Here is a 27,659-nt window from a genome sequence, read left to right on the forward strand (position 1 = left end):
ACTCCGTCAATTACTACTGTAGTAGCTTGTCTGCTAGGCCGAAAACGAACGCAAGCCTAATGTCGCCCTGTCGCCACGTCCGCTGCCGTTATCTTACCGTCTGACACCATCTGCTTATCCTCAGAGCCGACCCGCAACACCTTAAAGTGCACGAACTGACGTCGAAACTCGGAGATGAAAAACCGGCCCAAATATTGTAAATCCAGTCTCAAGTACCTCTAGTGTGTGAAATACGAAGTGCACCTGTGTTTTCTCCCAGGTTGTCACTGCTTTCAGTACCTGGACGTAAAATAATGCTGGAAATGCCCAATGTTGCTTGCAATCAAGATTTCAAAAACGTAATTACGATAAACGGGTAATTCTTTTTTGCTAGACCAGATTTCTCTTATTTTGTGGTTTCTAAAACCACGGCACAACTTTTAGTTCTCCAGTGTTTCAAGTAAAGCTTTTTGGCATTAAAAGGTTAAAGCGTCATCTGCTAATATAACACACTTTAACACCATCTGAAACGGTCGTAAGACCCGCACATGAAAGCGGCGCGTGAGCGTCCGCCTTTTCTACGTCCGTCTCCTCTTGCGCCACTGTTTACCGCCATCTGCAACACCTGGAAGACGGGGACGTGAAGACGGCCTTCCATCATGAGCGAGCCATAGCCTCCTATATACTCACAAAGCCTGGCAGTTCGACGACGGAGCCATAGAGTGCCCTGTGGCAAATTTGGAGCGCGAGGCTCTGGTAGCGCAGATCATCAAAGATACATTTTTCTGGGAGCCTGGACGTCAGTGCACAGCTTTTGCAGCGGCGAGGACCCGAAACACGCTTGCTTGGTTGGGAGAAGGGGCTGTCAACGTCTCGCCGCAGCGGGGCGCCAGTCACGTGGCTCTGCTCTCATTCGTTGTCTTCCCTTCCATCTTTTCCATATCGGCGGCCGCTTGTCGTGGCGATCTGCCAGACTTTTTCACTATATAGGAGGCTATGGCGAGCCACGTTCCAGTGCAAGTGTCTGTCAACGTGGGTCAATGTGTGGTGAAAAGCGATCGAAAGCACAAAAAAAAATATAATCAAAATAAATGTGCAGCTCTTTCAACTTTTCTACTCGTGTTGTGTTCTTGAATAGCGTCCGCGAAATTGGCAAGTGAGTGTCATGCCACACGATTAAAACGCGACATAAACGTTCGCTCTAGCAAGCCCAGCGCACTGCTCAAATCTTGAGGGATCTCGCCCTTCGGAAGCGCAATGTTAGGAACAAGCATGAACAAACCTGATCCGAACAGAACATCCGATTTTTTCCAGCCAGGTGACTCGCAAATTCTGACCTGTGTAGCTTACCTCGCAATACTGAAACAATGGTCCCCACAAAAACGGTTCCGCAATAATCAAAATAGGAAGGCCACTTTAAAAATAATAAGAAAAACCAGCGTTTTTATTTAACATCGAAACGTGCAAACGAACAAATCAAGGTACATCAAGCAAAATCCTTGACGTATGGCGCTAGGGTTACGCCCAACCCACTACACAAGCACACGCGCAGCGTTTCCGAAAGCTTGTATTTGCGAGAGTTAGTTGCTGCAAACTACGTCGCTTGACTATATCTTCGCCTAAGCATCTCCTGAGCACCCACATTTATGAACGCGGAAACAACTCGCGTTCGTCGATACAGACGGGCTCAAGGGGCAATACGTCGCACAAACCTGTTCGCGGAAACGCCGACAGCCATGTTACTGGTCGCTTGAAACGAAAGCGGAATAGGCTAACACTTAATATCTTGGAAAACAATATTGACTTTATCTAGATTGCTCGTTTCTAAAGCAATATTTCGAACAAAAGACTACCGCTCCAGGTGAGAAGTAATTTTGCAGCGAATATTTGACAAGTCAGTGATCTCCGCATCCAATGAAAGCCAAGAAATGAATTGAAGAGCGGCGCTCTCTGCGCTAATAGGCAGATCCTAGAGCAGGAACCTCCGCTTGATTTGCGTCTAACGGCGTAATTAATGCGGAAACGGAAATTGGCGTGGAAAAATATATTTTTGTAGAATACTTGTCCCACGTATGCTTTCATCGTTTCTTCCGTTTATGTGTCCCATTTCTGAGATTAGCGAAATTCTATTTTCCTTTACTTTAACCACATCCCACTCTCACATTCCATTCCTCCCACAAAGTCGCTAACGAGACAAATTAACACAAACACAATCATCTCATTCTGCTCCTACGATCTCTCTCGAATCCTCTATGCGAGGCCAGCCTTGCCCGAGAGGGAGGCGGAACTAAACGTGCATGCTCAGTCAACACAAAAACATCACGGGACCGATTGTTCCCAACCAGCATATGATAAGTAAACTGATGCGTGATCTGCACATACTCGACGATTGCTTCCCAAATAATTTTATTACTCGCAACGCAAAAAACGTCGGGCCTCAAAATGAAACAAAAACGAATATAATTTCAGTGTATGTCTCTCCGCAAAATCTTTCCTTCTGCGATTTGGAACCAAAGACGGACCTTGAGTTCTTGCATTGGAAGCGGAAAGTAAAATTATCAGGCATCAATTGAAGAGCGTGTCGGGAATCACGGAAGAAACTCGACGCAGCCAAAAGGGGAACCCACCGAAGCCACGGGGAAAAAGCTGCACTATAATTTCCTTAGAAGCGCCTAGGATATCGGCGTAGCGTGAAGCGATGGCGCGCTCGCCGAAGAGATTACTCCCCAATCCAATTAGCCCTGAGGATCGAAAGTCCCCCATTCCTCCTTCCCCGTCATACGTGAACGGGAGGAAGGTAGGAATGTTAGCGCGGGCTAAGTTCACCCCCCGTTCCTGAATTATAGAGCAAATAAGAGACGTGCCATGCCGTGGTATCCGCGTTTGAGAAAAGCGGATCGGTAAACGCCGCCGTCTCTTCCCGAAAACGGAGAAGGGCCCAATTATCCCCCCGCAGGTAAGACGAATTAAAGTTTAACGTCTCGCTGGGTCTGAGCTTTTCGCGAACTTTCTGCGAGTTTCTTTGAGATTCTGCCGCGAATCCGTTGATTGTGAGTGCGGTATTTTGTTTCGAAAAACGGGGCCTTTCACTATTTTTATATGCTATAGGGACGAGAAAGTTTCGTCGAGATTTAACCCCAATTTCCTAGTGTTTTTTTTTTTTTTTTTTTTGTAACTACATCTTTCTCCCAAAAAGGCGCATGCACGTTTTGCAGATGCTTCCATTCGCTGATGCCGTACATTTTCTTGTCTGCCTTCGCTTCTACAATTTTGTTTTTTCATGGAGACAGAAAAAATCGACTTCTTACTTACAATCCTTTCTTTGAAAACGACGGCGTCTTGACTCTTCCAAGTTTCCGCTGTATTTTACTGTTCCCTTCGAGTATGCACGTTTGTTGGTGATATGGAATATTTTGGCTTATCTTTTGGGCTCACGATTGTGTTCAGCAATATAATGAGCGTCACAAATGGTTTCGTAACCCGGACATATCTTCACAAGACAGCTTCATTGATCAGGACATCTCATAACGGTTCATTTTATTTCATCTTTATACAACCGATTGCTTCCCCCGTCCGCCCTGGAGACCACCACCTCGAAAACAATTGTTTTGAATAGAGCCCTGAACACATTTCAGGTGTTAGGCGAAGGAAATAGAACGAAGTGCCTCTTTATACGGTAATATCAGACTCCTTCAATAAAATACTGCTCACAAATTTTCCGCCAACACAAGGGGCCACAAACTACCACCCGGAGCGCCACTGTCTCGAAGGTGGCGTTTTTATTTGGCCACCCCAGGTTCACTGAGCCACTCTAAATTCGCGATTACACTAGGTTTTCAGAAAACAGTTTATTCTGTACCGACACTTTTATACGCTAGAATTTCATTACGGTATGCAAGCACCGGTCACATATTAATCATCTCTAACAACAAAAACTAGGGATCAGAGTTTTTTTGCTTTGTTTTCATAACAAACGGTGTTCTTGCGAGCATAAAAGAGACAGGCAAGGATTCGCAGTGCCTGAGCTTGATGGTATTGCTGCTGGTGCTAAAACATGACGGCGACAACGGTATAAAGAATTTATTGTTCGCAAAGATGTAAAAAAAAAAAAATACATTGGAGAGTTGTAGAAAAGGAAGTTGAATTCTCTGTCTGAGTGGACACAGTGAAAGACGCTTGCAATAACGATAAACGCTGTCAGTGCGATGACGCGTCACCGCGGTCTATTTGCGTCTTGTTCGGAGTGGGTTTGAGATACCTGTACCACTTATCGATTGCCCGACTCCAAGTGGTGTAGGCTGAATTGGCGGTCTTTGCCAGCCTGTCGATGCTAGCAACGCGAGTGGTAGTGTATTAAGCTCTCACAGCGTTACGGAGATCATTCCTAACCAGTAGTGTAATGAAGGGCTCTGGCAGTAGGGAATAATTCGTCCCAGGCGTATAATGCAGTGTATTATTTTGCCCCAATCGAGCTACATCAGATTCGCGTGGTTCTGTTCCGGTGTTTCTAACAATTTCTTTTTTTTTTTCATGTTGGCGGGTGTTGATTTGGTGTATTTCCTGAATGCGTTAGGATTATTTTGGTTTTATACTTCGCATAGAAAAAACTTTGTTAATTTAGCTGTTTCGTTCATCGAAAAACAAATCGAACGGCTCTCCCAGTGGTGATCGTATTTCAACAATCTTACAAATTACTAATTTGGCTCCTTTAGCTTGTTTCTTATTTCTATTTAATCTTATCTCTTTGATGCTCAATGCCACAGTAACGGTTTCTACTTATAGTTTATTTAAATAAAACTCTAAGTTTATGACGTCTCCCATATGCCTTGAACATCAGAATAGGATATATATCTGTCCGTTGGGTCTATTGCATAATTTCATATCTACGCCAAATTTAAATGACAGCGTAATAATAGAAAGGACGATTCTACTGTTTCTAGGCTTCAGCGGTTCCTTATAAGTTTTATTGAAAACAAAATTCTAATTGAGACATGGTAAACTACAGTGTTCTGCAGCGACTGGATAGGGACAAATAAATTATAAAAACATTTTTTAATACTATATAGTGCCACTTTCACGCTAATTTTTTGTTTTGAATCTTGTATTGTGCCGACACTGAGAAATTAACAATTTCTTATTATATCTGAAGTACTTAAAAGTTAGCAATATTATGTACAAACTGATTCCTGTGGTTACAAGCTCATTTAAAAAATAGCAATTTGAATTTTTTATGACTGTTGATCCGAGGAAAGTTCTATGGACACATTCCACTGTGTACTCCTGGAAATTATAGAGGCTTATTATAATTTGTAACACATATTCAAAACAATGAAAGTTTGAGATTTCCCATACAATTATGCTGTAATTCCAAAAAACTATATCCAAGTTTTGTTTCGTGCTCTTTATTTTTACTCTCGTAACACCACCACACTGAAGAGAAAAAGTTGGCTAGTTTTAATTCAAAATGTCACACTAATAAAAAAAACGAATATTTCGAAGAGCTGAGGCCATTCGTGTCTAGACAGAACGCTATTTGAACGCAGGTCCTGCGAGAAGCATCAGGATCACCAGACTGAGTGTGCCAACTTTCGTAAAGAACGGGACGGAGTCGGTCGTGTTGGACTGCGAGTACGAGCTTGACAGCGACCCCACCGATCGCCAGGGCCTCGTGGTCAAGTGGTTCCTGGACGACGACCCGGTTCCCCTGTACCAGTGGATTCCGGAGATCTCGGTGGGGCGTCACGTTGGGCCCAAACTTCGCAACAGACTTGACCTGTTCTTCAGCGTGCCTAATGGGAATGACCTAAACAAGTTCAGAGCACTTAAGATCATGCGACCTACGACGGAGTTGAGCGGAATATACACGTGCCAGGTGTCTTCTTTGGTAGGCCAGGAATCCCGCTCTGGAAACATGACCGTGTATGGTGAGTGCGTATTGCGTTAGACAATGCTTCCCTAGAATTTGCTATTAATCTTTTTTTTTTTTTTAAATTTGGTTAGAAGTGTATTTTTAAGCACCCCCGACAATCTTGAACTATACTAGAGCAGGAACTTTTGCTTGTAAATACCAATAATGTGAAATTTGTTTATACCATGTAAGTTACCTAAAGATTTGCAATTTATTATTATCAATTGGACCAATGCCGCACTTTCGATCTGAGTGTAGGTATATCGTTGGTTCCCCTTGGCTTTCTGTGCGTCATAAACAATAAGTTCATATGAGCCGGCGAATGTTGTTTAATGGTTGGCACACACTCATAATCACTGGTACTTTTTGTATCCTCAATAATGTTTATTAATTGGTACACAGCAAGTCTCAAGTATTTCGTAAAATTGTATCTATAAGACCTATGTCAGCTACTTCAACAAGGCAGTACCTAGCCCACGTTTAGCAAAAATATCGATTATATATTTCAAAAGTTTAATTCTCTTACAGGAGGCTTTCCTCAGTACGGTAATGTGCTTCAAATGCAAGACGGTTTAAGGTGTATCACGAGATATTTGCAGATAGAAAAAGAGAGTTCTTTTTATACTTTCGAGTAATTCTTCTATAGAATCGGACGCCCGCAAGCCCGACAAATACTATTCTTGCCTGAAATTAGTTTTTAGGGGCGAAGCTGCTTGGGGGGCTAGCCATGTCCGTATGTCCGTCCAATGTCCGGCGTCGGGTACTCGTGCTCTCGAGCACGTGAGGACGTGCTCCCGTGCTCATGTAAAACAAAAAGCAAAAAAAAAAAAAAGGAAACCGCATTTTCACTAGGTGAATTATGTTGATTGGGACGAAGCTCTAGTGGTGCTCGTCTGCGTAGACGGTGAGCCGCAGTATGCCGAGTGTTTCGTTCGTTTTCATCCATGTCAGAAAGAGAATGTGCGGTATGGAACGTGGTTATATACGCATTTGAGCACTTGACCGCAGCGTGATATGGATGAAAACGAACGAAAGGCTAGGCATGCTGCGGCTCAGCGTCTACGCAGACGAGCACCACCAGAGCTTCGCCCCTATCAACATCAGTAACCACGTGGGGATGCGTTTTTTTTAAATATAATATACCTATCAGCTACATGCCATTTGCAAAATATTTTTCTCTACCAACAGATTTTTTAAAAAGTTTAGTTTGTTTTTGAGATATCGTGTATGCTTTCTTGCGATCAACTAAAAGCTAAGACACTCGCTCAAATACTTTGAAAGGGCAATGCTATAAGCCCCCCGACAAGCAGTACAACATGCTCCAGGCTAAGGCCGGAGAAAAAAATTGGGAGCTAATGATCGGCGCTAAGATGACAACAAAATATCAAAACGATTTATCACGCGAGGCAAAAGCTCCTCGGTGGCTGCATGGCTTCATCGGATATAGACCATGCACTTTGATTCTTCCTCACTTGGACCACAGCCAGATGTATAAGTGCAAAATCTGTGATTTAGAATGCGCCTCCAGAAATTACCTGAGTGCTTCCGTGGCTAAAGCACAAACACTCGCAAAGTACCAACACTACCAACTCACGCGTGTAGCTTTTTTTTTTTAAATTTCTCTTAAGGAGACGGTACTCATGATTGTGTTCTTCTTGGGAGTATGCAGTCGTGTCAGTAAAAACGTCGATAGCTTCATTTACTTCAAGTTGGTGCACACACTTGTTCAAATGATAAATGCACAAAAATAATATAGAATAATATTAACCCAAAAAACAAGAGCAAGACTGATCTAGCTCCCAAACAATTTACTTTCTATACTAATTAACACCACCACCACTAATCCAACGACTATTGCCACTGCTACTAGCATGACTCTAAACTACTCACTATTGACTGCTACTATGATGTTACTACTATCACAACCAAACCCTACTAGTGTATACTACTAACTACCACTAACCACTAACGGCAATCAAACTACTACTACTACTTTACTCCCAACCGCTGACGACAACAGCTACAAAATTCTGGCATTACTGACTGCTACTAAAATTCTTGTTATCTTTAAAGGGGTACTCAAGTAGATTTTCAGATCGTCTATTTATGGAGATAACTCAATCTACAGGCTCAAGGAATTTAAAAAAAATATGTTTCTGGGAAGCGAATTTTTCTACTTAAACAATATTCAAAGATCCGGACGCGGAACTCATTTCTACGTCTTTGGGCAGAAACCAAAAGGCGCTGTCGGACGTCGCTTTTCAACAATAATTGTTGTATTATGTATTCTACACCTAAAAATTTCACGTTACTTAAAAAAAAATATTACAACGCTTTTAAAACAGCTATAACACTAACATTCAGAATCCCGATACAACTAGCTATTTTCATAGGTCAAATTTTATCTCGGTGGCCGGGAACCGAGGATCCCCCCCCCCCCCCCCCCCCCACCAAAAGAAAAAATTGTTATCCGCGTTATGTTATTGCGCTTTGTTTACTAAGACATCTTGCCATCTAAAACTGCAAGGGCGTTTTTTTTTTTTATCAACTCAAGGTCTATCGCACCATTATGTTAACCAAAACAATCTGCGAAAAATCACTCGAGTGCCCTTTTAGGTCCGAACGCATCTGACGCCACGATCCGTTAAAATAAATCACGCCGCAAAAAAAAAAAAAAAAAAAGAAAAAGAAAAAAAAAAAAAAGAACTTCGTTACGACGTTTTTTGTCATAGGGGTCTATCACTGACTCCATCAATCAGGCATAAAATGAGCGCGAGATAGCAGTCCATTTACTCTGCGTGACTTGTTTAGTCGGTAGATAGCTCACAACGACGATGAGAGCTGTTTAGATGTACTCTCAGCGTTGCTTGACTAGCTTCATTAGTTCGTAGCATAGGCTGCGGTGGACTTAGAGAGAAGCGAAGTATAGAAGCTAAAATCACATCATTAACCTCCTCCTACTTCTTTCCCTAAGCCTGCTCCTTATTTATGTTTTGTAATGACTCTTCGCTTATTAGAAGAGGGACTTCACCCTCGAATCTACGTTGCCTAATGCCTCTAACGTATACGCACTGTTCTGAAGGAAGAAGTCGATGAGGAGGAAGCTAGTTGTCCTTGAACCTCCTTTCCGCAAAACTATCACCATATTAAATCATTCATCCCTAGTCTCAGAGGTTTATCGGTGACATCTGGTTTGCGCGGAGGGAGAAGTTCGTGGGCGCCGGTTCCGCTGGTGCCTAAGCGGGTGGTATTGCCGCAAAAGGAACACCAACATCTTGTTCTGAATTGTTCTTAAATAGGTTTCTCGATCCCCAGGGTTATGAAAGACGATCACAAAATGTCTGTAGCGGTACCTTAATAACTCGCAGTCCCCAGGATACGGTGGCAGATACGAGACTAGTTAAACAGGTGTCTATAAAAGTATGTCGGCCACATCGGAAAGGCGGTTCAAAGGACGTTTTATAAATGCTTTGCCGTCAACATCTTGGGACGTCCTACTCTGCGACAAGTATTTTGACGGTTGCAAACGACTTGGGTACCACGATTGAAAGGAGCTCATAGGAGGGACGCTTAAATATACGACTAACCTAAAAGCCCGCGTTAGGTAGCATTGGAGCAACTGGGTCCTGGCCTACTCATTCCAATGTTCGGGTTCACCAAACGCATTGGAGTACGGCACCTGTAATTCATCCCAGAAGTTAATAGTGTCCTTGTTATTACCTAGGCAACGGATAGCGGTGGTTTTCATGAAAAAAAAAAGCAAAGAAAGGTTACTTAGTTTTAACCCCGTAATGCCCCACGTATCACGTGTGATACGCTACGTAAGGCAGCCTTTTAGAGCTCAACACGCCAGCATATATCACGCTGCATCCCCGAAAATATTTTTTCGATTTCGAAAGTTCGCCTAACCGCCGCTTGGGGAATCGACGCATTTTGAAAATGGAGCCTGGTCAACCAAGCACGTCGAGTATTCTGGCTCGCACTTTTTGCAGACCTCAAACAGGACGTCTGGGTACGTTTTTGTACCTGCTATGCTACAGAATGCGCCTAGTAAATATTGTACTTTGCCTAGCATAGTGTTTTAACTTCAGCCAATGTGTTTTGCCGTCGTTCACGAGTGGTAGCGAATCTCCGTATCACGTACGATACTCTGGGCATTTAGTGTAACTAAAATGCTTTGTAGCACGTGTGATACAGTAATGTACAAAAACAGGCGTTCCTATAGTTATTATAGTCTAACTTAATTTTTCATTGTATTGTCAGCCAAGACAACAGCCAGGAACATCTTGAAATGCCTCGTTAATGGCGAGGACATTGATGTCGATGATAGCAGCGGTGATAAATTTATCGACGAGGTCTTGAGCATTCGTCATGCTCAGGAACTGGCGAACTCGAACGACCAGGACGCTGAAGTATCTGATCAAGATGAAGAACCTGAAAGTGACAGGGACTCTCTTGCTGCCCAGATGTCGACTCGAGACGACGGGAGTTGGAGGAAATTCCTGTACAACAACCAAGACCTTCCTTTCACTGAAGAGTTTCCTGTGCCTGAAGACATGAACAGTCCCTTAGTGTACTTTAGTCCGTTCATTACGAGAGAGATGATGAAAAAAGTTGCCGAACAAACGAACACGTACAGCCACCAGAAATGAGAGCTTCGATCACCGTCAGTAGGGAAAAACAGGAGCAAGTAATAGGCATGTAAGTCCACATTGGGCTGATGGATGCGCCGTCAGTAAGATACTACTGGGGGTCAGAGTCAAGGTGCTGCAAAATTGCTGATGGCATGAGCCGCAACCGCTTTGAAGCCATCGTCAGAAATCTTCACTCCACCAAACATTTGGAAGCGACAGAATAACTGAGGAAAGACAAAGCCTGGAAAATACGGCCATGGATTCAAGCAGTGAAAGAAGTTTCAGTAACATTGAACCTGGAGAATTTAATTCTATCGATGAGATAATGATCAGTTTCACAGGGCGCACATCTGTAAAGCTATACATGCCAAAGGAGCCTGTGCCTTGGGGCACCAAGCTTTGGGGAAGGGCCAGAGCTTCTGGAATACTGTACTGTTTCAATGTGTACAAAGGAAAAAAGTGGCATAAACAACACGTATCAACTTGGTGGGGACACCGTGGTGGACATGTGTGCATCCCTTCCAACTAGAAAAAAAAAATTCAAGACACGCAAATAATATTTTTGCATCCATACCTCTCGCAGCTGCCTTGAGGACAAGAGGCATTGGGTTTGTGGGAACCCTTCGTCAAAACCGATTACGAGGCTGCCGATTGGCTTTTGAGAAAGAGGTGAAAACCACTGGCAGAGGTGCTCATGACGTTAGAGTGAACTCAGATGAAACTCTCTGCTTGGTGCGATGGTTCGATAACCGTACTGTCTCCCTTCCGTCAAACTATGTTGGAGATGCGCCCATCAGATCTGTCAGACGGTATTACAAGACTTCAAAAACTCACATTGATGTGCCGCAACCGCGCATTGTAGCAACTTACAACTCGTATATGGGTTGTGTGGACTTGCATAACTACCTCGTCCAGATGTGCAAGTACAAAGTAAAATCCAGACGTTAGTACCTTTACGTTTTCTACCGTACGGTATGGCACACAACTCAAGAGGCATCACATGAAGCTGCGTAAGTTCCAAGCGGCGGTTGCTGATGCACATGTTAAATGCAACAAAGTCGCCAGAGGGCGTCCAAAGAACGGCACAACTCCCCCACAAAAGAAAACAAGACTCGACCCTGCTCGGCAGGAATACGTTAGAAGAGACATTGTCGGCCAATTCCCTGGGTGGACAGCAGCAAGGCAGTGCTGCAGGCACTGCAGTACATCAATCAACCATTTTTCATTCACCCGATGCACAAAGTGCTTGGTACACCTCTGCAACACGAAGGAGCGCAATCGTTCCAGCGCATACCACTCTTAGTGCAACTTCATGTTTTCAGCGTACTTAATGCGTACTGTATCATATATGATACATCACCAATTTGTATGATAATTAATACATTTCACAAAAAGAAACAAACATTGGAATGCATTATTTTACTCTCAGTCTATTAGGATTTTCAATCGCAGAATTTTATGCTTTCGAGAAATGTTGTTGGGCATTACAGTATTAAAGAGCCGTCTCTGTTGCGGTTGTTAACTGGTTCATAATGCTTTCAGCAAGACTCTAGGTCCTCATCTTCACTTCCGGACAAGGCGCGCGGGTCCCGCTAACAGTGTTTCACAGTCACGGAGTGGGCGATACGTTGGACGATGTGTTGGTATCTCGTGTCACTTATTTCGCCTGGCATTGTGCCTCTTCTTGGGTTCGGCCACTGCTAGGTTCCAGGATATCCGCAGGAGGCAGGAAAATGTTTTGCGCCTTCACCAACCAGTTAGTGTTTTGTTTATTTCAGGGTTAGGGAAAAGGGGAAGCCAGTAGAGGTGTAGGCGAAGAGTGAAGGGCAAGTCGCTACTTGGCGATCTGATGGAGTGATAGTTAGCCAACTGATGGAGGTCCCAGGAATAATAGCATTTTCCTCATCTACACACTCCTTCGCAACAACTTTTCAAAATAAATATACAAATAAATAACACTGTTTGCCAGGAACAATGGATGACTGCTTCTTAAGAACAATAACTTGACAACCGTAAGCTGAAAATTATATACAGAAATTTCAGAGCCCCTGAGGAGCTGAACTCTTTCTAACTTGCAACCAGACGCGTCACTTAAGCAAAGCAGCCTTTTCGAGGTAGCAAATCAAAGGTACAGTTCATTATTATTTCTGAAATGACAAAGGGGAAGTAAATTATCCTGCTCATCGCATTTTCGGGAAGTAGGCTTCAGTTTTTTTTTTTTTTTCAATATGTGACGTTTTTAAAATGCAGTCAGATATAAACTTTAAGGCCAGTTGAGAACATTTGCTCGATACCCTCACCAATTGACTACGTACGTCCCTCAGCAAAATTTTAATCAATAGTAAATAATTAAGCTATACATAATACTCGCGATAAATGTCAAACTCTCGTAGAGGTATATCCGCTAGACAGGAGACGAGAAAAACGTGCATCACAGGAAGGATTCTTGGCTAATAATATGGCATCGCAATATGACTTGAACAACTCGAATAAAACTACTGATGTAACTATGAACGGCGTGACACCATAAGTAAATGTTTAGTGTTCTATAGGGGACGATCGTTTACAGTCGGAACGTTTTTCTGGATTTTTGAATAAAAAAGACGCCTCTATCTACCTTAGTTTTTGCGCGTAACTTCGATATGTAACCTATTTGAGACGCGGTAGCTCATTTACAAACAAGCCTCATTAGATATGACCCTTGAGCTTCATAAACCACCAACGTATTGAACTAATTGTAAATTCACGTTGATTAGTGTAGAATCTTGCTTGGGTATGCCAAAATCCCGCGTTGGTTATTTAACTTTTGGCGGTTGTTTGTTCAGTTTGTAATATTAGACCATTGTGCAGTAGCAACTGCTTTAATGATGGGCCAGACGTATGAACAGAATCGGTAGATGTGGGGGGGGGCGGCATTTTCATCCCTCCCCCCCCCCATCCCCCCAGCTTTCAGGCCACTGTTAGGGACAGTGAGTATATACGTAAACATACACTTGGTGGACTTCTTTCCACTAAGTGTTTTTCCACGATATGGCTAACGCGCGAATCATAAAACACCTAAAAATAAATAACTCTGGAGACATGTTTCCATGTAGTCAAAACGAAGAGGATGTTAAAAATCATGAGCCATTCCACTCTTTGAAGGTGGATGACCAGCGAGGTTGTTTAGAACATGACACAAACCCGCACCAAGGAGCCGGAGAAAACTATCGTCGGTGACAGGTCAAGAAGGAAGTGGAAGCTCTTTCTACACCTGTCCACTCTAGTGGAACGAACGGTGGAGAGAGGGCGACCTCCTTTCCACCGTTCGCTCGGCAGAAGTGGAAAGGGGTGGGAGGAGCTTCCACTTCGTTCTTGACCTGTCACCGACAATAGACACCCCCAAACGTTCCGCTCGGCGGAAAGTAGACAGGTGCAACGAGACTGCCATCCTGGGAGAGCCGAAGGACAGGAAAATAGGCACGAAAGCGCTTGGAACGACAATAAAGAGAGGGCGATGGCAGCGTAGACACGGGCGACGCGGGTCGCACAGCGGGATATATTTGAGGAAACTTCATTATCTACCTGAGAGTCTGGTTCTCTAGAAGGTGGTTCCTAATGATAAATCATCTATTGAAAAAAAACTATTCTAAATTACCCAATGGAGCATGCCGGGAGTGGTGTTACATACGCCACACGTACCGGCGTCTGGAGCAGTAACTGTTCCAAAACAAAAGCCTAAAACAATTGCATCCCGCACGCGCGTTCGTCAACGTTTTGTTTTGGTTATTTCCTTGGGATGTTTCATACGGGGAAGGCCTGCGCGTGCGGTGGTGCGAGCGTATAGGGTTAGTCACTGCACACCAAAAGGTCACGGAACCCTTGTCATAAACAGCGTTTCTGTCAAAGAAAGGGAGTTCGTAAATTTTAGCCTAGTATATAGTAAAGCTTACGATTAAGCCCTCACTGATGTGGAAACTGTTTTTAGTTTTCTTCCGAACATGTGTTTCAGCTCCTCCTCAGAACGTAACGTTCAGCATCATAAGTCCCGAAGTAAACGAGACAGTCGGTGGCGTCGAGTGCACGGCACAGCATGCTGTCCCGGCTCCGGAGGTGACCTTCCGGATTCTCTGGAGCATCGGACTCGACAACCACACCACCCAGCTATCCCCTGTAGAGACGTACGTCAGCCCGTCTTCGGACGAAGCCTTCTACGACGTCCGAGCAACTGCCCGTTTCGACATCCCGCGTCTACCTCCTCGCCAAGGATCGACGGAGTTCCAGTGCATCATCAGCGTTCCGGGGGCTTACAACCGGACGAGGACAATTAGCCGGAGGATCACGCGAAAGCAAGCCGACCCTGGTGAGGATTCGACTCCTGCCGTGTCGGAGGTTCGGGGAGTGTAGAGAACTCTCGGCGTGGTGAGTACGAGAACCGGTCATGACGACTCGCTGCTTCGCTTTGAGCTTGCATGCGATTGTAACAATCCTGAGCAGTTAAACAGGAAAAAATAACATCATTACATCTTTTTGCTAAATACGCTTTGAATCATGGATGAAACCGTAATAGCTGCATTTATTGAAAAATATATACGGAACGAGAAAATTATGCTAAAGATGAGGAATAATCATTGTTATAATATTTTTACTTGTTTATTTACGTAGTTTGAAGAAACTGCCGGTCAAATTTTGAATGCCAACGCATGGTCTAGTCAACACAACATAAAGTCAGTAAACCAAATTAACGCGCATAAACATTCAGTTTTACGATAACCAGTTCAGTTCTTTACGTCCATTCAAACGAAGAGAAGTATCAATTTCACTAAAACACGTAGCACAAGAGCAATAACCGTCACGCTTTAAGGCAACTCGTTCCACTCTCCAAACAATATGCGGACATGTTTTTTTTTTTAATCTCTTTTCTTAAACGAAATTCAGGAATCAGTTTTTTATACATCCTTCTTTTGTCACGGCTTACGTTAGACTCAAAATAGACATCAAGCTTTAAACGATTTTTTGATGTATTATACTATGTAAAAATGTTAGGCTATTTACTTTCCTTCAACATACAAATCATGCACTTCAGACGCAGCATACAAAAATGAAAGACGATTATTTGCTATGAAAATTAAAAGTGAGACTGTGCCAATTTTAACCCCCTCTAACTGACCTAAATAAGATTGTAAATGAGGGTCGCTAGGGTGTTCGCTTATTCTACCAAAGGACGGATTAGAGATTTGTACGCCTTTAGCCTAGTTTGAGGAGCACAGTCTTCCTAGCGACCACATGCTTTCTAGGCGCTTCGGCAATAACCTCCAGAATGTGAAAAGTCCAGCTTAAATTACAGGTGATTGTAACACCTGTATAATTGTATTCATTGACTACTGCTAAAGTATTGGAGCTGATAATGTAGGGGAAAATGGTGCTCTCTTCAGCGTTATTGTCATTTGCATGCATCTCTTAACCTTTATGTCCATTTACCATTTTGACACCACAAAAATATTATTTGAAGGCTATCATCTAAACATTATTGATAAGAAAAGCAATCTATTTTAGAAAACACTGTACACCTATCTGCGAAAAATCGACATTGTATTGAGGGTTTACATACCATCAGATCATTAATAAAAAAATGCAGTTGTCTGAGTAAAGAACTCTGGTGCACTACAGATATATAAAAAAGGTAATTCAATATATTATCTTTACCAGAGACACGAACCGTTAACGGTTGGTAAGGTAAGAATATAAGAGATCAACAGGAAATCATTATCCAATACCTGCTTCAGCTTGTGCATTAACTCGTGATCTAAAGCTCTGTTGAACACCTTCGCTAAATCTAAGAAAAGAACATCAGCTTGACCATCTTTATTCATTACTGAGGCCAAATAATGGACCATTTGGATAACTTATGTTACTGTCGAGCACCCTCCTAACTGCCTTCTAAACGTTCTTCTCGTGCAGCACAGCTCTTTATTGATAGATGATTGCGCAAGGCGCTCTGCCATATAAAGCAGGAAGTGAAACGTACTTTTTTAATTTGTTTATTTTTATATGCTTGCGACGCGTTACATTTTAGCCGATATAAGCTCTGTCTTTTTTTTTTCTTTTTTTTTTTCGGGGGGAGGGGGGGGGGGATTGTTTACTAACATAATCAAAGATTGGTTGGCATAAAATGGCTGAGTTCAGTGCGATTTAGATACTGGAAGGCAATGTCGTGAACAAATATTTTGACTAGAGTTTTGATTTCTTCCTCGGAATAAAACATACCGAGGCGGTTGGCCGCCTTGAATAGGAAGTCCGCAGTATGGTACCGCCCATTCATGCACCACATAACCTGAAACGAAGTACGGGATTGGTCTTTTTGCAATTTGATGAGGCGAAAGGCGAGTTTATCTGCTGCATGCTCCGGCAAGGCACCTTTGAAAGTTTGGTATTTTCGAAGGTTACACACCTACTGCATATTAAACACAAAGGGATAGCTAACCAGCATTAAACTGTAAAAATGGCAGGCCTCACTCTCCATTCGGTTGCATTATGAACACTCACCAATCGGAAAATACGCCTCATTTGGGTCTTTAATAACTAAAATCTCACTAAACATGTTAGGGCGCAGCTCTTAGGCGCCCTTTTCCGGAATGAGCGGCGTCGGCGTCGGCGTAACCGCTCGCGTTGCGTTATTGGAAGTCACTGTTTCCCCGCTAAATGTAGTGGGGAAATTGAAGTCACGTAACCTCGACACCAATTCAGTTTCCCGGCTAAATTTAGTGTGAGAATATCTGCTAAACTTTCACGCAGAATTTAGTTCAAAATTTTTCGCTAAATTTTTCTCTAAATTTAGCGGGAGCATTTTCGCTAAATTTCCTGCTAAGTTTATCCCGAATAGTTCCCCGCTAAACTGAGCAGTGAAAGCTTTGGCTACATTTAGCGGGAAATTTACGAAAATTTCTCGCTAAATGCGAGGGAAGCAGAGGTGAAAAGGTAAGGGTACGGAAGAAAAGGAGGGGCATACTCTCCCCTCCTCCTCCTCAAGAGCTGCGCTCTTATTTACCATTACAGAGAATTGTAAACGTCTTCCTTTTGTTATTTTTACTGAAAACGAGGTCCCAGCATCCACCAGCTGCCGTCCATCCTTCTTCCCACATCTTGTGGTTTTTCGGGTTCACAGCAGCAATCAAACCAACTTTCAGCGCTTAAAGCTACTCTTACCTTGTTTCTGATGGTTAACGACTGGCATCGCCACGAAACCTCAAAGTGTGGTGTGAATGACCGCCACTTGCCACCTTTTTTTAGGCCAAAACTTTTCAGTTTGAACAGCCTAGTTTTTCTTAACGTTACACTTAGCCGCTTTATTGGTAACCCTACCGGCTTTCATTCAATCTCCTTACTTAGTTTCACATAGAGCTCACCAGGCAGCTTCAGATACTTAAGTACGCGGTAGCTCGGTGCGCGCATCAATGGGTGTGGAGCATTTGTTCTAAAAAAAAAATCTGTTCGAAACATTTTTCTTTTTGCCTCCAAGAAAGGCTTTGTGTTTTATTGCACTTATAATCAGTGTCAGCGTAAGGACCCCAGGACGTACTTTTAGTCCCAATTATCTTATTACTGCACTGCAGCAAATGACGAGGCACGCCTGAAACCAAATGACGAGGCAAAAATCATAAACATAAAGAAGCCCCTTAATGCGTGGAACGTAAACATATTTGACAAAGATCTGTATGGTTGCCTATAACAATAATGTTGTAAAAGAAAAGAACGACAGCCCATGGGTTTGAGGTCCAAGCCATTGAAAGTAACGACTTGTGGATGCTCAAGTAGAACACAAGCCAGTGTCCACACTGGGCCGATCCATGCCACGGCCAAACGAAGTGTCATGTCTCCGACATCGGCGAAACGAAGATCTTTCCTGAGCGACTTCGTCAACAAATGAACGACGTGCGAATATTTCATCGTGAGCGCTGTGCCGTTGCCGAATACTGCGACGACCTTGGCTATCGAATTAACTTTGCGAACACGGGCGTGCTTGACGTGGATCCACAAATCCGGAAGATGCTTTCACTGGAGTCACGGCGCATTTAGCATACACCGGGCAACATGAATACGTGTTTGCGTGCCTTGCCAACCGTGTACACCCAGGGCCTACATCACCTGGCAAGCAAAGCTGCCAAATAAACACATGCGGAAAAGAAGAGAAAAAAGTATATCGATGAGCAAACAGGATTAAAAAAAAGGAAAAAAAAAATCAGCTGCGTCTTAATGTTTTTGGACGCCCTTGATGAAGAAATTGGACGCGTTTCTAAATGCTGGGTTGTACTCTTTGAGGGCCCTTTGGCTGGAATTCATTCCTTTTAACTTCACTCCAGGCGTCTCTTACGCTGTCTGTCACTACACCACTGCAATAATGAACAGCTTGGGAAACCCATGATGTGGCGTATTTCGAGCGTCCTTAAGACGCGCCGTATTGAATGCTATTGAGCCATTCGCCGAAAAGAACGCCGAAGAGCGCATCACAAAACAAGAGTATGAACGTCACAAAGAGGGTTCCGTATTTTCGGTATTTATGTTTCTTCGAATTCGGGGGTTATTAAAGGGTATTTATTTGATTTTAGTTTGAATCGGTGTTTACCGGTGTCGCATTTGAAATCCGGAGGGAAATCGGTATGTATCGGGCTAGTTTTGTAAAGTGACTGTGTATTTATTAATGAAAATATATTATAATATATAATATTAGATGTTTAATATTCCCTCCAATAATGCTGGTAAAGATGATAGAAGGGAATGGGGCAAGGATTGAGGTTCCGATAAAAAAGAACATTCACGAGGAGAGTTCAAGGTGACCGTGTTCTGGACCAAAGGATAAAAAAGAAAAAAAAAGTAGTGTAGAACATTGCTTCCTGTAAAACTGGAAATTTGTTTTCTTTTTTTTTTTTTAAATACACGACGGCCTTAATCTTTAGCTTCGTGGTTTTCACTAATTCCGAGAAAAACGCATCAGAGGTTGATTCTCGGCGGCTACCCGTAAATACCGAAACATGAAACCTTAACAATAACCTCCCCCCCCCCCCCCTCCCCCCTTCGTTTTTTTAAGCTGTCCCAGACTATAGTGAAAGCATTACTGTCGTGCCTTTGTCTTATATTTTTTGTTGTTGAAACGTTTTCAACCGTCGCTTGTGTTTTAAGGCACTTGTCGCAGGCCCTGCGTATCTGCAGGCTTTTAGATTTTGTCTATTTGTGCTATCCGTAAGTGCGAAACCCTTTTAGAGCGCTAGCTATATAGACAAAAGAGTGCATTTATTCTCACCATTTGTTATATTTACATTGATTCTATCGGCCATGCTTCATCGCCGTTTTCACAATGCAGAGATGTTTTAGAGTTGAACTGTTAAACTTCGTAGTAGAAACGCTAACATTTTCATATCACTCTTGACCACCAGAAAGTTGAGCAGCATCTAATGAATGTTGACAGCTCCTTGAAAGTTTGTGAGTTTGTCGATCGAAATAACAAGGAACGCCTTCCGAATCTTGCATTACAAATGATTGATCCTGAATGAAGTTTTATAATGCTTGTTCGGCTATGTTTTGATTTTTTTTTACTTATATAGTGTATTTTCGTAATAGGTTACCGCAGTTTATCTCCTATTATTACTGTACCACATCGGTTAATATATACATATATTCTTTTTTCTCGTTTCAGCAACATCAAGTTACAACGAAACGGTATCATTTCCCCTCCGGTATTTGATGCGTTGGATCCCCTGGCTTGCACTTTTGCATTGGAATATTTCCTGACACATTCAGCAACATCGATGGGTCAGTAAAGTACCGCCTTCCAGAAGGAAGCTACCTGGAATACATAAAAACCGAGGCAGTTATGTGTAAAATTTTTTCGCTTTCCATTTTGTATTTCTTTTTGTAGCTGATGGACTCTGTCCAGAAAACCGAAAAAATAAAGATTTCTCGAATAAACATTTGATCGAAGTATGTCGCTTCTTTATTTATACGTGATTAATTTTGTGTACTTAAAATTATATAAATAAAACATAAAAACGCTTAAAACGGTGTAAGAATTTACTTCAAAAACATTGTCTTGCATTGCTATTCACGGCGCTGAGTTTAGTAGATTTCACTTTAACCAGCAAATTGCTGGGTGTTTGCGCGACTTGCTTTGGCCCCAAGGGGAACTACTATAATGTACATTACTACAAAGCAACCCTTTTCGACGGTTACGTATGTTTCAGCATTCTTTCGGCTGAACAGATTATTTACCGTTGCAAAAGAAGAAGTTCGATTTCAACGAATTCGAGGCCACGCACAGTAAGCACGTCAACTATAGATCACGTGTGACTTTCTTCAAAAAGTGTTGAATTTGAGAGCGCATTAAATGTTTCTTGTCAGTTTCTCTTACCCCAAAACCGGTCAATATCACGTGAGACTCGCGTTGTATTGCAAAGCGCATAGGACCACCTCCGGTAACCGGACAAAAGCTCACCGGACAAAAGCTCACCGGACAAAAGCTCACCGGACAGAAGCTCACCGGACAAAAGCTCACCGGACAAAAGCTCACCCGTTTTTTCACAGACCCGGACAAAAGCTCACCTCATTTTTTTTCGCTACCCGGGCGAAACACGGGCTGAAATCAAATGCGGACGCGATGTACATTGCACCATTTTTAGCTGAAATTGTACCCCATCCCACGCAAGGGTTTACTACGGTTGATCGAATGCTATTTAGTCGAAACATGTTTTAGAGAACGGGCACGTTTTATTGAAGCACGTTTTAGAGAAAGCAGAGCCTCAGTTTAGAGATATGCCGTTTATCGAAAATGGAACGCTATTCAAAAAAGGCGTTTGTACTTCGCGCGTGTATCACTGGTGCGCGTGTTAACCCAAGCCCCCTCTGCGCTCCCGCTGCTTTGTGGCGGCAGTCTGCGGCGGCTCACTACAAAAATTTAACTCGCCCGACTTATCCGTACACGCCGCTTCGCGGTGGCCGAATTCGCCAAAAGGAGACTCATCGCCTTTTTCTCTAAACTTCGTTTCTCTATAAGACCAACATGAAATTTTCTCCTGGTGAGCATTTGTCCGGGTCTGTTAAAAAATGGGTGAGCTTTTGTCCGGTGAGCTTTTGTCCGGTGAGCTTCTGTCCGGTGAGCTTTTGTCCGGTGAGCTTTTGTCCGGGATTCACCACCTCCATAGTTTGTTAAAGTAGAGAGTTTTAGTAGATCGTTCCCATGACTCCGATAACGATATCCCGATACTCAGCCACCGCCTCCCTTGCGCATACATAGTATCGTTATCGGGGCTATCGGAGGTATCGGAACGATCTACTAAAACTCTCTAATAACTGGCTGAAAAACTCTCGAAAAAAGAAAAGGTTTCTTAAATGCTCAAAGATTTTTTTTCTTTTTCAAGGACTGTAACCATTTTGGTGTATTCGACTTGTTTCTGTCCTTGCGCTGTTTTATTTACTATGATATTGCGCCAACTACCCAACTACACACACACTGCTTTTGTTATGATAGGGCCGGTTCTCTATGTAGCCGCATATGTCTGATAGAATAATTTTGCGGATAAAAATATATAGCAGAGCCTTCTATACAGGTCTTGTTTATTGACCTCTCGACCAGATCGTGCTCACACTGAGCTTTATTTTGCTCGAATTTAGTCGCGCACGCGTGAATTAATTAGAGTCCTCAATTTTACTTCACATATCTTATTTATATCTAACATAAATCACGATACAATGGGGTCCAGCAAAAACAATAAGCCCAAGTGCCATAAAAGTATCACTAAGCTCAATTCCATACATTGCGAGGCTGTGTGCCCTTACAAAAATGAACAATGAGTTTCAATTGAGCTTCTAATGTGTTTTTATAGAGTCAAATGAAACTCATAAGAAACTCATCATTAAATGAGTTTTATCATTAGCCACTCCGTATCTATTCTTTTGAATTTACTCATTACAAATTCAAGTGAGGTTTATCGTTACCCAATCAATATCAATTCTTTCGAGTTTACTCATTACAAATTCAAGTGAGGTTTATCGTTACCCAATCAATAGCAATTCTTTCGAGTTTACTCATTACAAATTCAAGTGAGGTTTATCGTTACCCAATCAATAGCAATTCTTTTGAGTTTACTCATTACACATTGAAATGAGTGTTATCAAAAAAAAATCAATAAATCTACTCCTTACTGCATTGCACCCGAAACAAATAGCGCGTCGGTGCTAGTTCTGATATACAGATTTATTTCCTGTGCTTAAAATAATAACTGTATTCACCCTGTTTTACTCCTAAAGGCTTATTCACACGATGTATCTCTTCAACACGCCACAGTTTAGCGAAACCAAGATTTCGCGAAATCGGCCTGTTCACACGTGGAGTTTGACGCGCGAAACCTGTGACGCATTGACTCACGAGAATTTCGCCAAACCTTGTCATCTGCACCGGGAATACCAAGCGTTTCGCATCAAAATGATATGAAGTACGCACAGTGTGAAGGGACAGCCTGTTTTATTAATGCCACTCAATGAATTTCGTCAGATTCGGCTCACTCGGTTTACTAGTCCTGCCAAACCCGGGAAAAACCGCGAGATGATCCCGAAGCATTTTAGACATTTTTACACCGCTAATAAAAAACGTTATCCCCAGTCATCATGTTTATATACGGTGCTTGCACCCGCCGCGACTGTTGACGAATCTGCACTGCGCCCCCAATCCGTACTGTAGGCGCCGTTCACACACCTGCAACCGAGTAGGACCAAGACTCGTCGCCCGTACGCACCGCTTCTTCGCTTGTCGCATAGGGGGGCTTGTCGCTCGCCATGTTTGTTTGTTTTCTTTCGGCAAAGCTCGGATACGGGATCGGCCAAAAATCAGACTCCTCCAAAAGCTCGCTCCTCCTCGAAGGTCAGACGTCATAGCGAAGTCGAGCGGCCATTGGCAGCGTCCGCGTTTCTCCTTCGGGTGATTGACGGGCGTCGGTGAGGTTTCAGCGAAAAATTGCTGCAGAAGTGAGAAACACGCGCCACTTTTTTCGGAGGCGCGCCACTTTTTCGGTTGAGTTCAGACGGGGAATCTGTTTCCCGAAACCTAGTTTTGCGCCACAAGATTCGCCAACACGATGCATCATATTAACAGACCTATTTACAGCGCCCCTCTACCGCGATTTGGTCAGTTTCGGTTTCAGTATTGCAACTTTTACTGGTTTCGGTTTCATATTTTAAGGATCGCGTCTTCGACGCTCCATCGGTAGCGACACCAGTTCTTTGTTGTTTTTTTTCCGCCATGGTTTCGCCCGTTTCGCCAGTTTTGCGACCGTTGTGGAAATGTGCTAATTTAATCAAGTTTATCTATCTGTGAAGTTTTCTCTTGTCATGATTATGTTCAAGAAGAGCGCGGAAGACCGACTACGCGACAGAACGAGCAACTCAACGCAGTTGGTAAGCATACTTCTTTGTTTGCATTGTACGCGTTGAACGAGAGGTGAACATTATGGAGTTTTAGAGTAATCTCGTGGCTGCTGTGCATGCGCAGACCCAAAACAAGCTTCGGACTCGAGCTTTGGGGCCCGTTATTTCTCGATAATGGCGTGGGTACCGCAAAAGGCGGCGCCCACGACATCTCCGTTGATCGCGTCTTCGACGCCGTCGCCCGTTCGGGAACTGCGTGAGTCGCGCTCGGCGCCCGCGGTCGGTATGGTCGAAGCGTTTTCAAAACGCCACGGATCGCTGGATTCACAGCTCAGAGCTATCGAGGCGCAAAGCTATCGAGGCGCGTGTACTTACGATCGTGGCAGACATGTAAGCATGCCTGGGTAGTGGATCGTCTGGGCTTCGTAAGTACAGCTGCAACGGAAAAAGAGTAGCACAAGTGACCGATGACCGGAGCGGCAAATCGCGACACGCGGCGCTCTTGTTCCCGAGCGCGCCGATAGCGAGAGTGACAGTCACGTTCCATGCCCCAACGCGGGGGCGGCCGGCAGAAAGCAGCCCGTCCTAAATCCCGCATTTTAAATCCTATCTTATCCCTCAATTTTCTGCCGGCCACTCCCAGGTTGAGATATACAACGTGACTGGCACTCTCGCTATCGGCGCGCTCGGGAACAAGAGCGCCGCGTGTCGCGATTTTGCCGCTCCGGTCCTCGGTCACTTGTGCTACTCTTTTTCCGTTGCAGCTGTACAGAGTCCTTCAATGCTCTGGTACAAGAGAGCAGCTTGGCAGTGACGAAAACAAAACATGCGGCATTGAGTATAAAACAACTATAAAAATGTTACTCTGGACAAAAAGCTTGTTTAATTTTCAAGATTAAACGTTCTAACTTCCAAATAAAAGCTGTCGCGACATCTTGGTGGCGTTTTAAGCGCGAGATGCTTGCGTTTTGGGGGGTCCCCGGCAGAGAAACGCTATTCTAAAACTCTTCGCCGCAATCCTCGCTATTTTGCCGTCCGTAACGCGCTGTAAAGTAGCGCCCGATATTCTAAAACTCCCTATTTTCTCGGCACACGTTTTCTCGTTAAGATAGAATTTTTTTTTCTTTTTTTAACTAGTTGGGTTGGCTTTATTTGTCCTAATGTCGGGATCTATGTGTAGCGTAATGAAAAGTTGCCACTCATTCTGTGTATGGTCCAAGAAATTGTAGCTTATGTCAACAGAGCATGTATTGAATTCCTAATGCTACTTTCAGTCCGTTGCTTTAGAAAATGTCTTATTGGTTTAGCAGTGTACTGATGTCGTTCAACTATAAATTGATTACATTGATAATACTTCATTACATTTCAGAAGTTAGACTTCCTTGGAATTCGCTTCATGCAGAGCCAATATTCCTTTTCAGTCAAAATGGTTGAAGAGGATATCCATCTTTTGTTTTGAAGTTATGGAAGTGGACTGGATTGTACTGTTAGGACAAACTTCGGTCCCCTGGCTTTCTAGAATTGAACTGGGTTTACATTTGTCGGTTAGATTGATAAAGCAGTTGTTCCTTTTGCTTTTTTTTTTGTTTTTTCTTTCATTTTGCATTTGTGATGTGATAAAGCCGAGGGCCGCAGTTATTCCCAAATGAAGCAGCAGCAGTGTGTTCCCAGCTTGTGTCACTTCGATTCATTTCAAGGCATGCCACGAAATGAATGCCTTTATTCATCCCCCGTTGGAATTGGGACTGACTTCAAAATGCAGTTTGACACAGTGTTTTATTGGTATGGGACGTGTGTTGAATGACCTATGCGGTTGTCACAGGTTCGTGGTTGGTCAACCTGAAACGCTCCAAGTCCCACTTCCTTCTTCTTGTCTTCCTCTTCCCATTGGTTTGAAGTTCGGCCGGCATTATACTCTGTTTCATACTTAGCGTGCAACGCTGTCAAAGTTACCGGCGCGGGTGCGTGGCTTTATCTACGGTTTTGCTTGCGTGAGAAGGCGTGCAAATGATCAACGAGATCAAGCCCCACGCTCGCACCAGTAGCTTTGACAGCGTTGCACCCTAAGTATGAAAGGGAGTATAGTCTCATCCGAGCTCATGCCTTTGGCGCTCAGGTAAACATGTGCGAGAATCGCAATTGACCCTCCCCCAAACCACCCTTAAAGAGAACAAAATGACAAAAAAGACAAAATTTGTGACAGCGGTGTTCGAGAGAAACTGCAGACGTTTAATTACCCTGCCTGAAACTTTGCAAACATTTCAGTGTGGTTGCAGCTGTGAGGGTGAGGTGGATCCAATATGAAAACTGGACCCTGAAGCGACGCCTTCAGGATGCCGAAAATAATTATGGTAAGTTAGAAATTATCCCACTAGTATACTTCCTAAATATTTGGGCCGGGTGTCGATTAAAAAATTTTAACCCAGTTATTTTGTCACAAATTTTCAGGCACAATATCTTGAAAAGTATGAAACTGCAGATGTTCCAAATTGGCTGAGGTAAAGCAGCCTTGCAGTGCACCAAGGTTTACACTGAACATACTTTTGTGTATTGTCCACGAGGTGTAGCTGGTGCATTGAAGTTTTATGAGTTAGTTTCTTCAATGTTTGAACTTTCAGCGTGCCAGCTGGGTAGTGTGTAATTGTTTTTTTCTTTTTTTTATAGCGCAAGCAATAATCCTGGCGGCAGGAAGATTCGGCTAGCAGTTGACATGGTTGGACAACGGTGTGCATGCTTGCTTTCTCTGAAGCGGCCAATGAAGCGAAATAACAGCATGTGCGGATTGTCCATGCATTTAATTTTTTGTTTGTTGTTTGTTTCAGACTACATGTGCTCCCAGTACAAGGGGGTGGCCCTCCAGGCTCTGACGACCAGCATGTCGTCTCTGCTCTGCTGTCGAGGGAAATTTAAAGGGTAAATATTGCAGCTGCAGTTTTTTCTATTCTTTCCCTGCTACACTTCCTGCAAATTTCTGTGCATACTTGGTCTTTTTGTTTTCATGGTACTGTAAACTTTTGTTATAGTCCGTTGCGACTATAGAATAGCACAAGCCCCTCCCACAATTCCCTTTGCTTGCATTGATTGGCGGTGTCCTCTTGGCTTTCCTCCTCTCTAGTGTGTGCTTATTAAAAAGAGTGAAGGGCTTTGTGGGAGGGGCTTTGCTATTCTAGAGTGGCAACAGAGTATAGCATGACCTCAGTTAATTTAATCATTTCGAAGAGGCCTAGCGGGCACCCATGCATTTTTATGGGAAGGGCTCGGTGTCATATTTTGAACCGAGAAAACGACCCTACAAATGGGAAAGCACGGGCCTTCTGCTACAAAATTGACCGAACCAAACTTTGTTTTCAAGATCAGACCGGAAAAAGTCGACTCCTGTCTTATAAACGGCGAGTAACAGAAATCCTGTGCTAGTCTCGTCACGTTGGGAAGCTAATGCTATGACCCCCATCTTGATTTCTTTAATACTTGTTATGGCTGTTTTCACATCTGGTATTTTCACTGTTCTTTGGCCAAAAGTGAGTGGCAGGTCACCATAGGTTTCCAGAAGAAAGCGGTCGCATATGCAGAAATTTCTAGCAAGTTCGTAGCGCAGTGGCGCTTCGTCGCAACCGAGGAAAGACTATGGTATTGTTGGTGCAAAACATTAAGCCTCACGACTAGCAGCAACTTAATCGTGGATATACTGCACCGTACGGCGTTTATTTGAGCTCTACTCCACACAAAATATTAGAGGGGCACTTAGGTAT

The 27,659-nt window shown here is 43.3% G+C and overlaps 1 protein-coding gene across 1 annotated transcript in view; it reads left to right on the forward strand.

Annotated features, from left to right (window-relative positions):
• Nucleotides 1-14,916, forward strand: part of LOC8032470 — a 47,213-nt gene extending 32,297 nt beyond the window's left edge. The window contains exons 2-3 of the mRNA XM_029978549.3: nucleotides 5,523-5,903; nucleotides 14,513-14,916. Coding sequence (XP_029834409.2) covers nucleotides 5,523-5,903; nucleotides 14,513-14,907 — 776 coding nt within the window. The 3' untranslated portion in view covers nucleotides 14,908-14,916. The remainder of the gene's footprint in view (nucleotides 1-5,522; nucleotides 5,904-14,512) is intronic.
• Nucleotides 14,917-27,659: the final 12,743 nt, after the last annotated feature.

Source organism: Ixodes scapularis, unplaced genomic scaffold, assembly GCF_016920785.2.
Source record: "Ixodes scapularis isolate PalLabHiFi unplaced genomic scaffold, ASM1692078v2 PGA_scaffold0__279_contigs__length_252992795, whole genome shotgun sequence".
Taxonomy (NCBI): Eukaryota; Metazoa; Arthropoda; class Arachnida; order Ixodida; family Ixodidae; genus Ixodes; species Ixodes scapularis.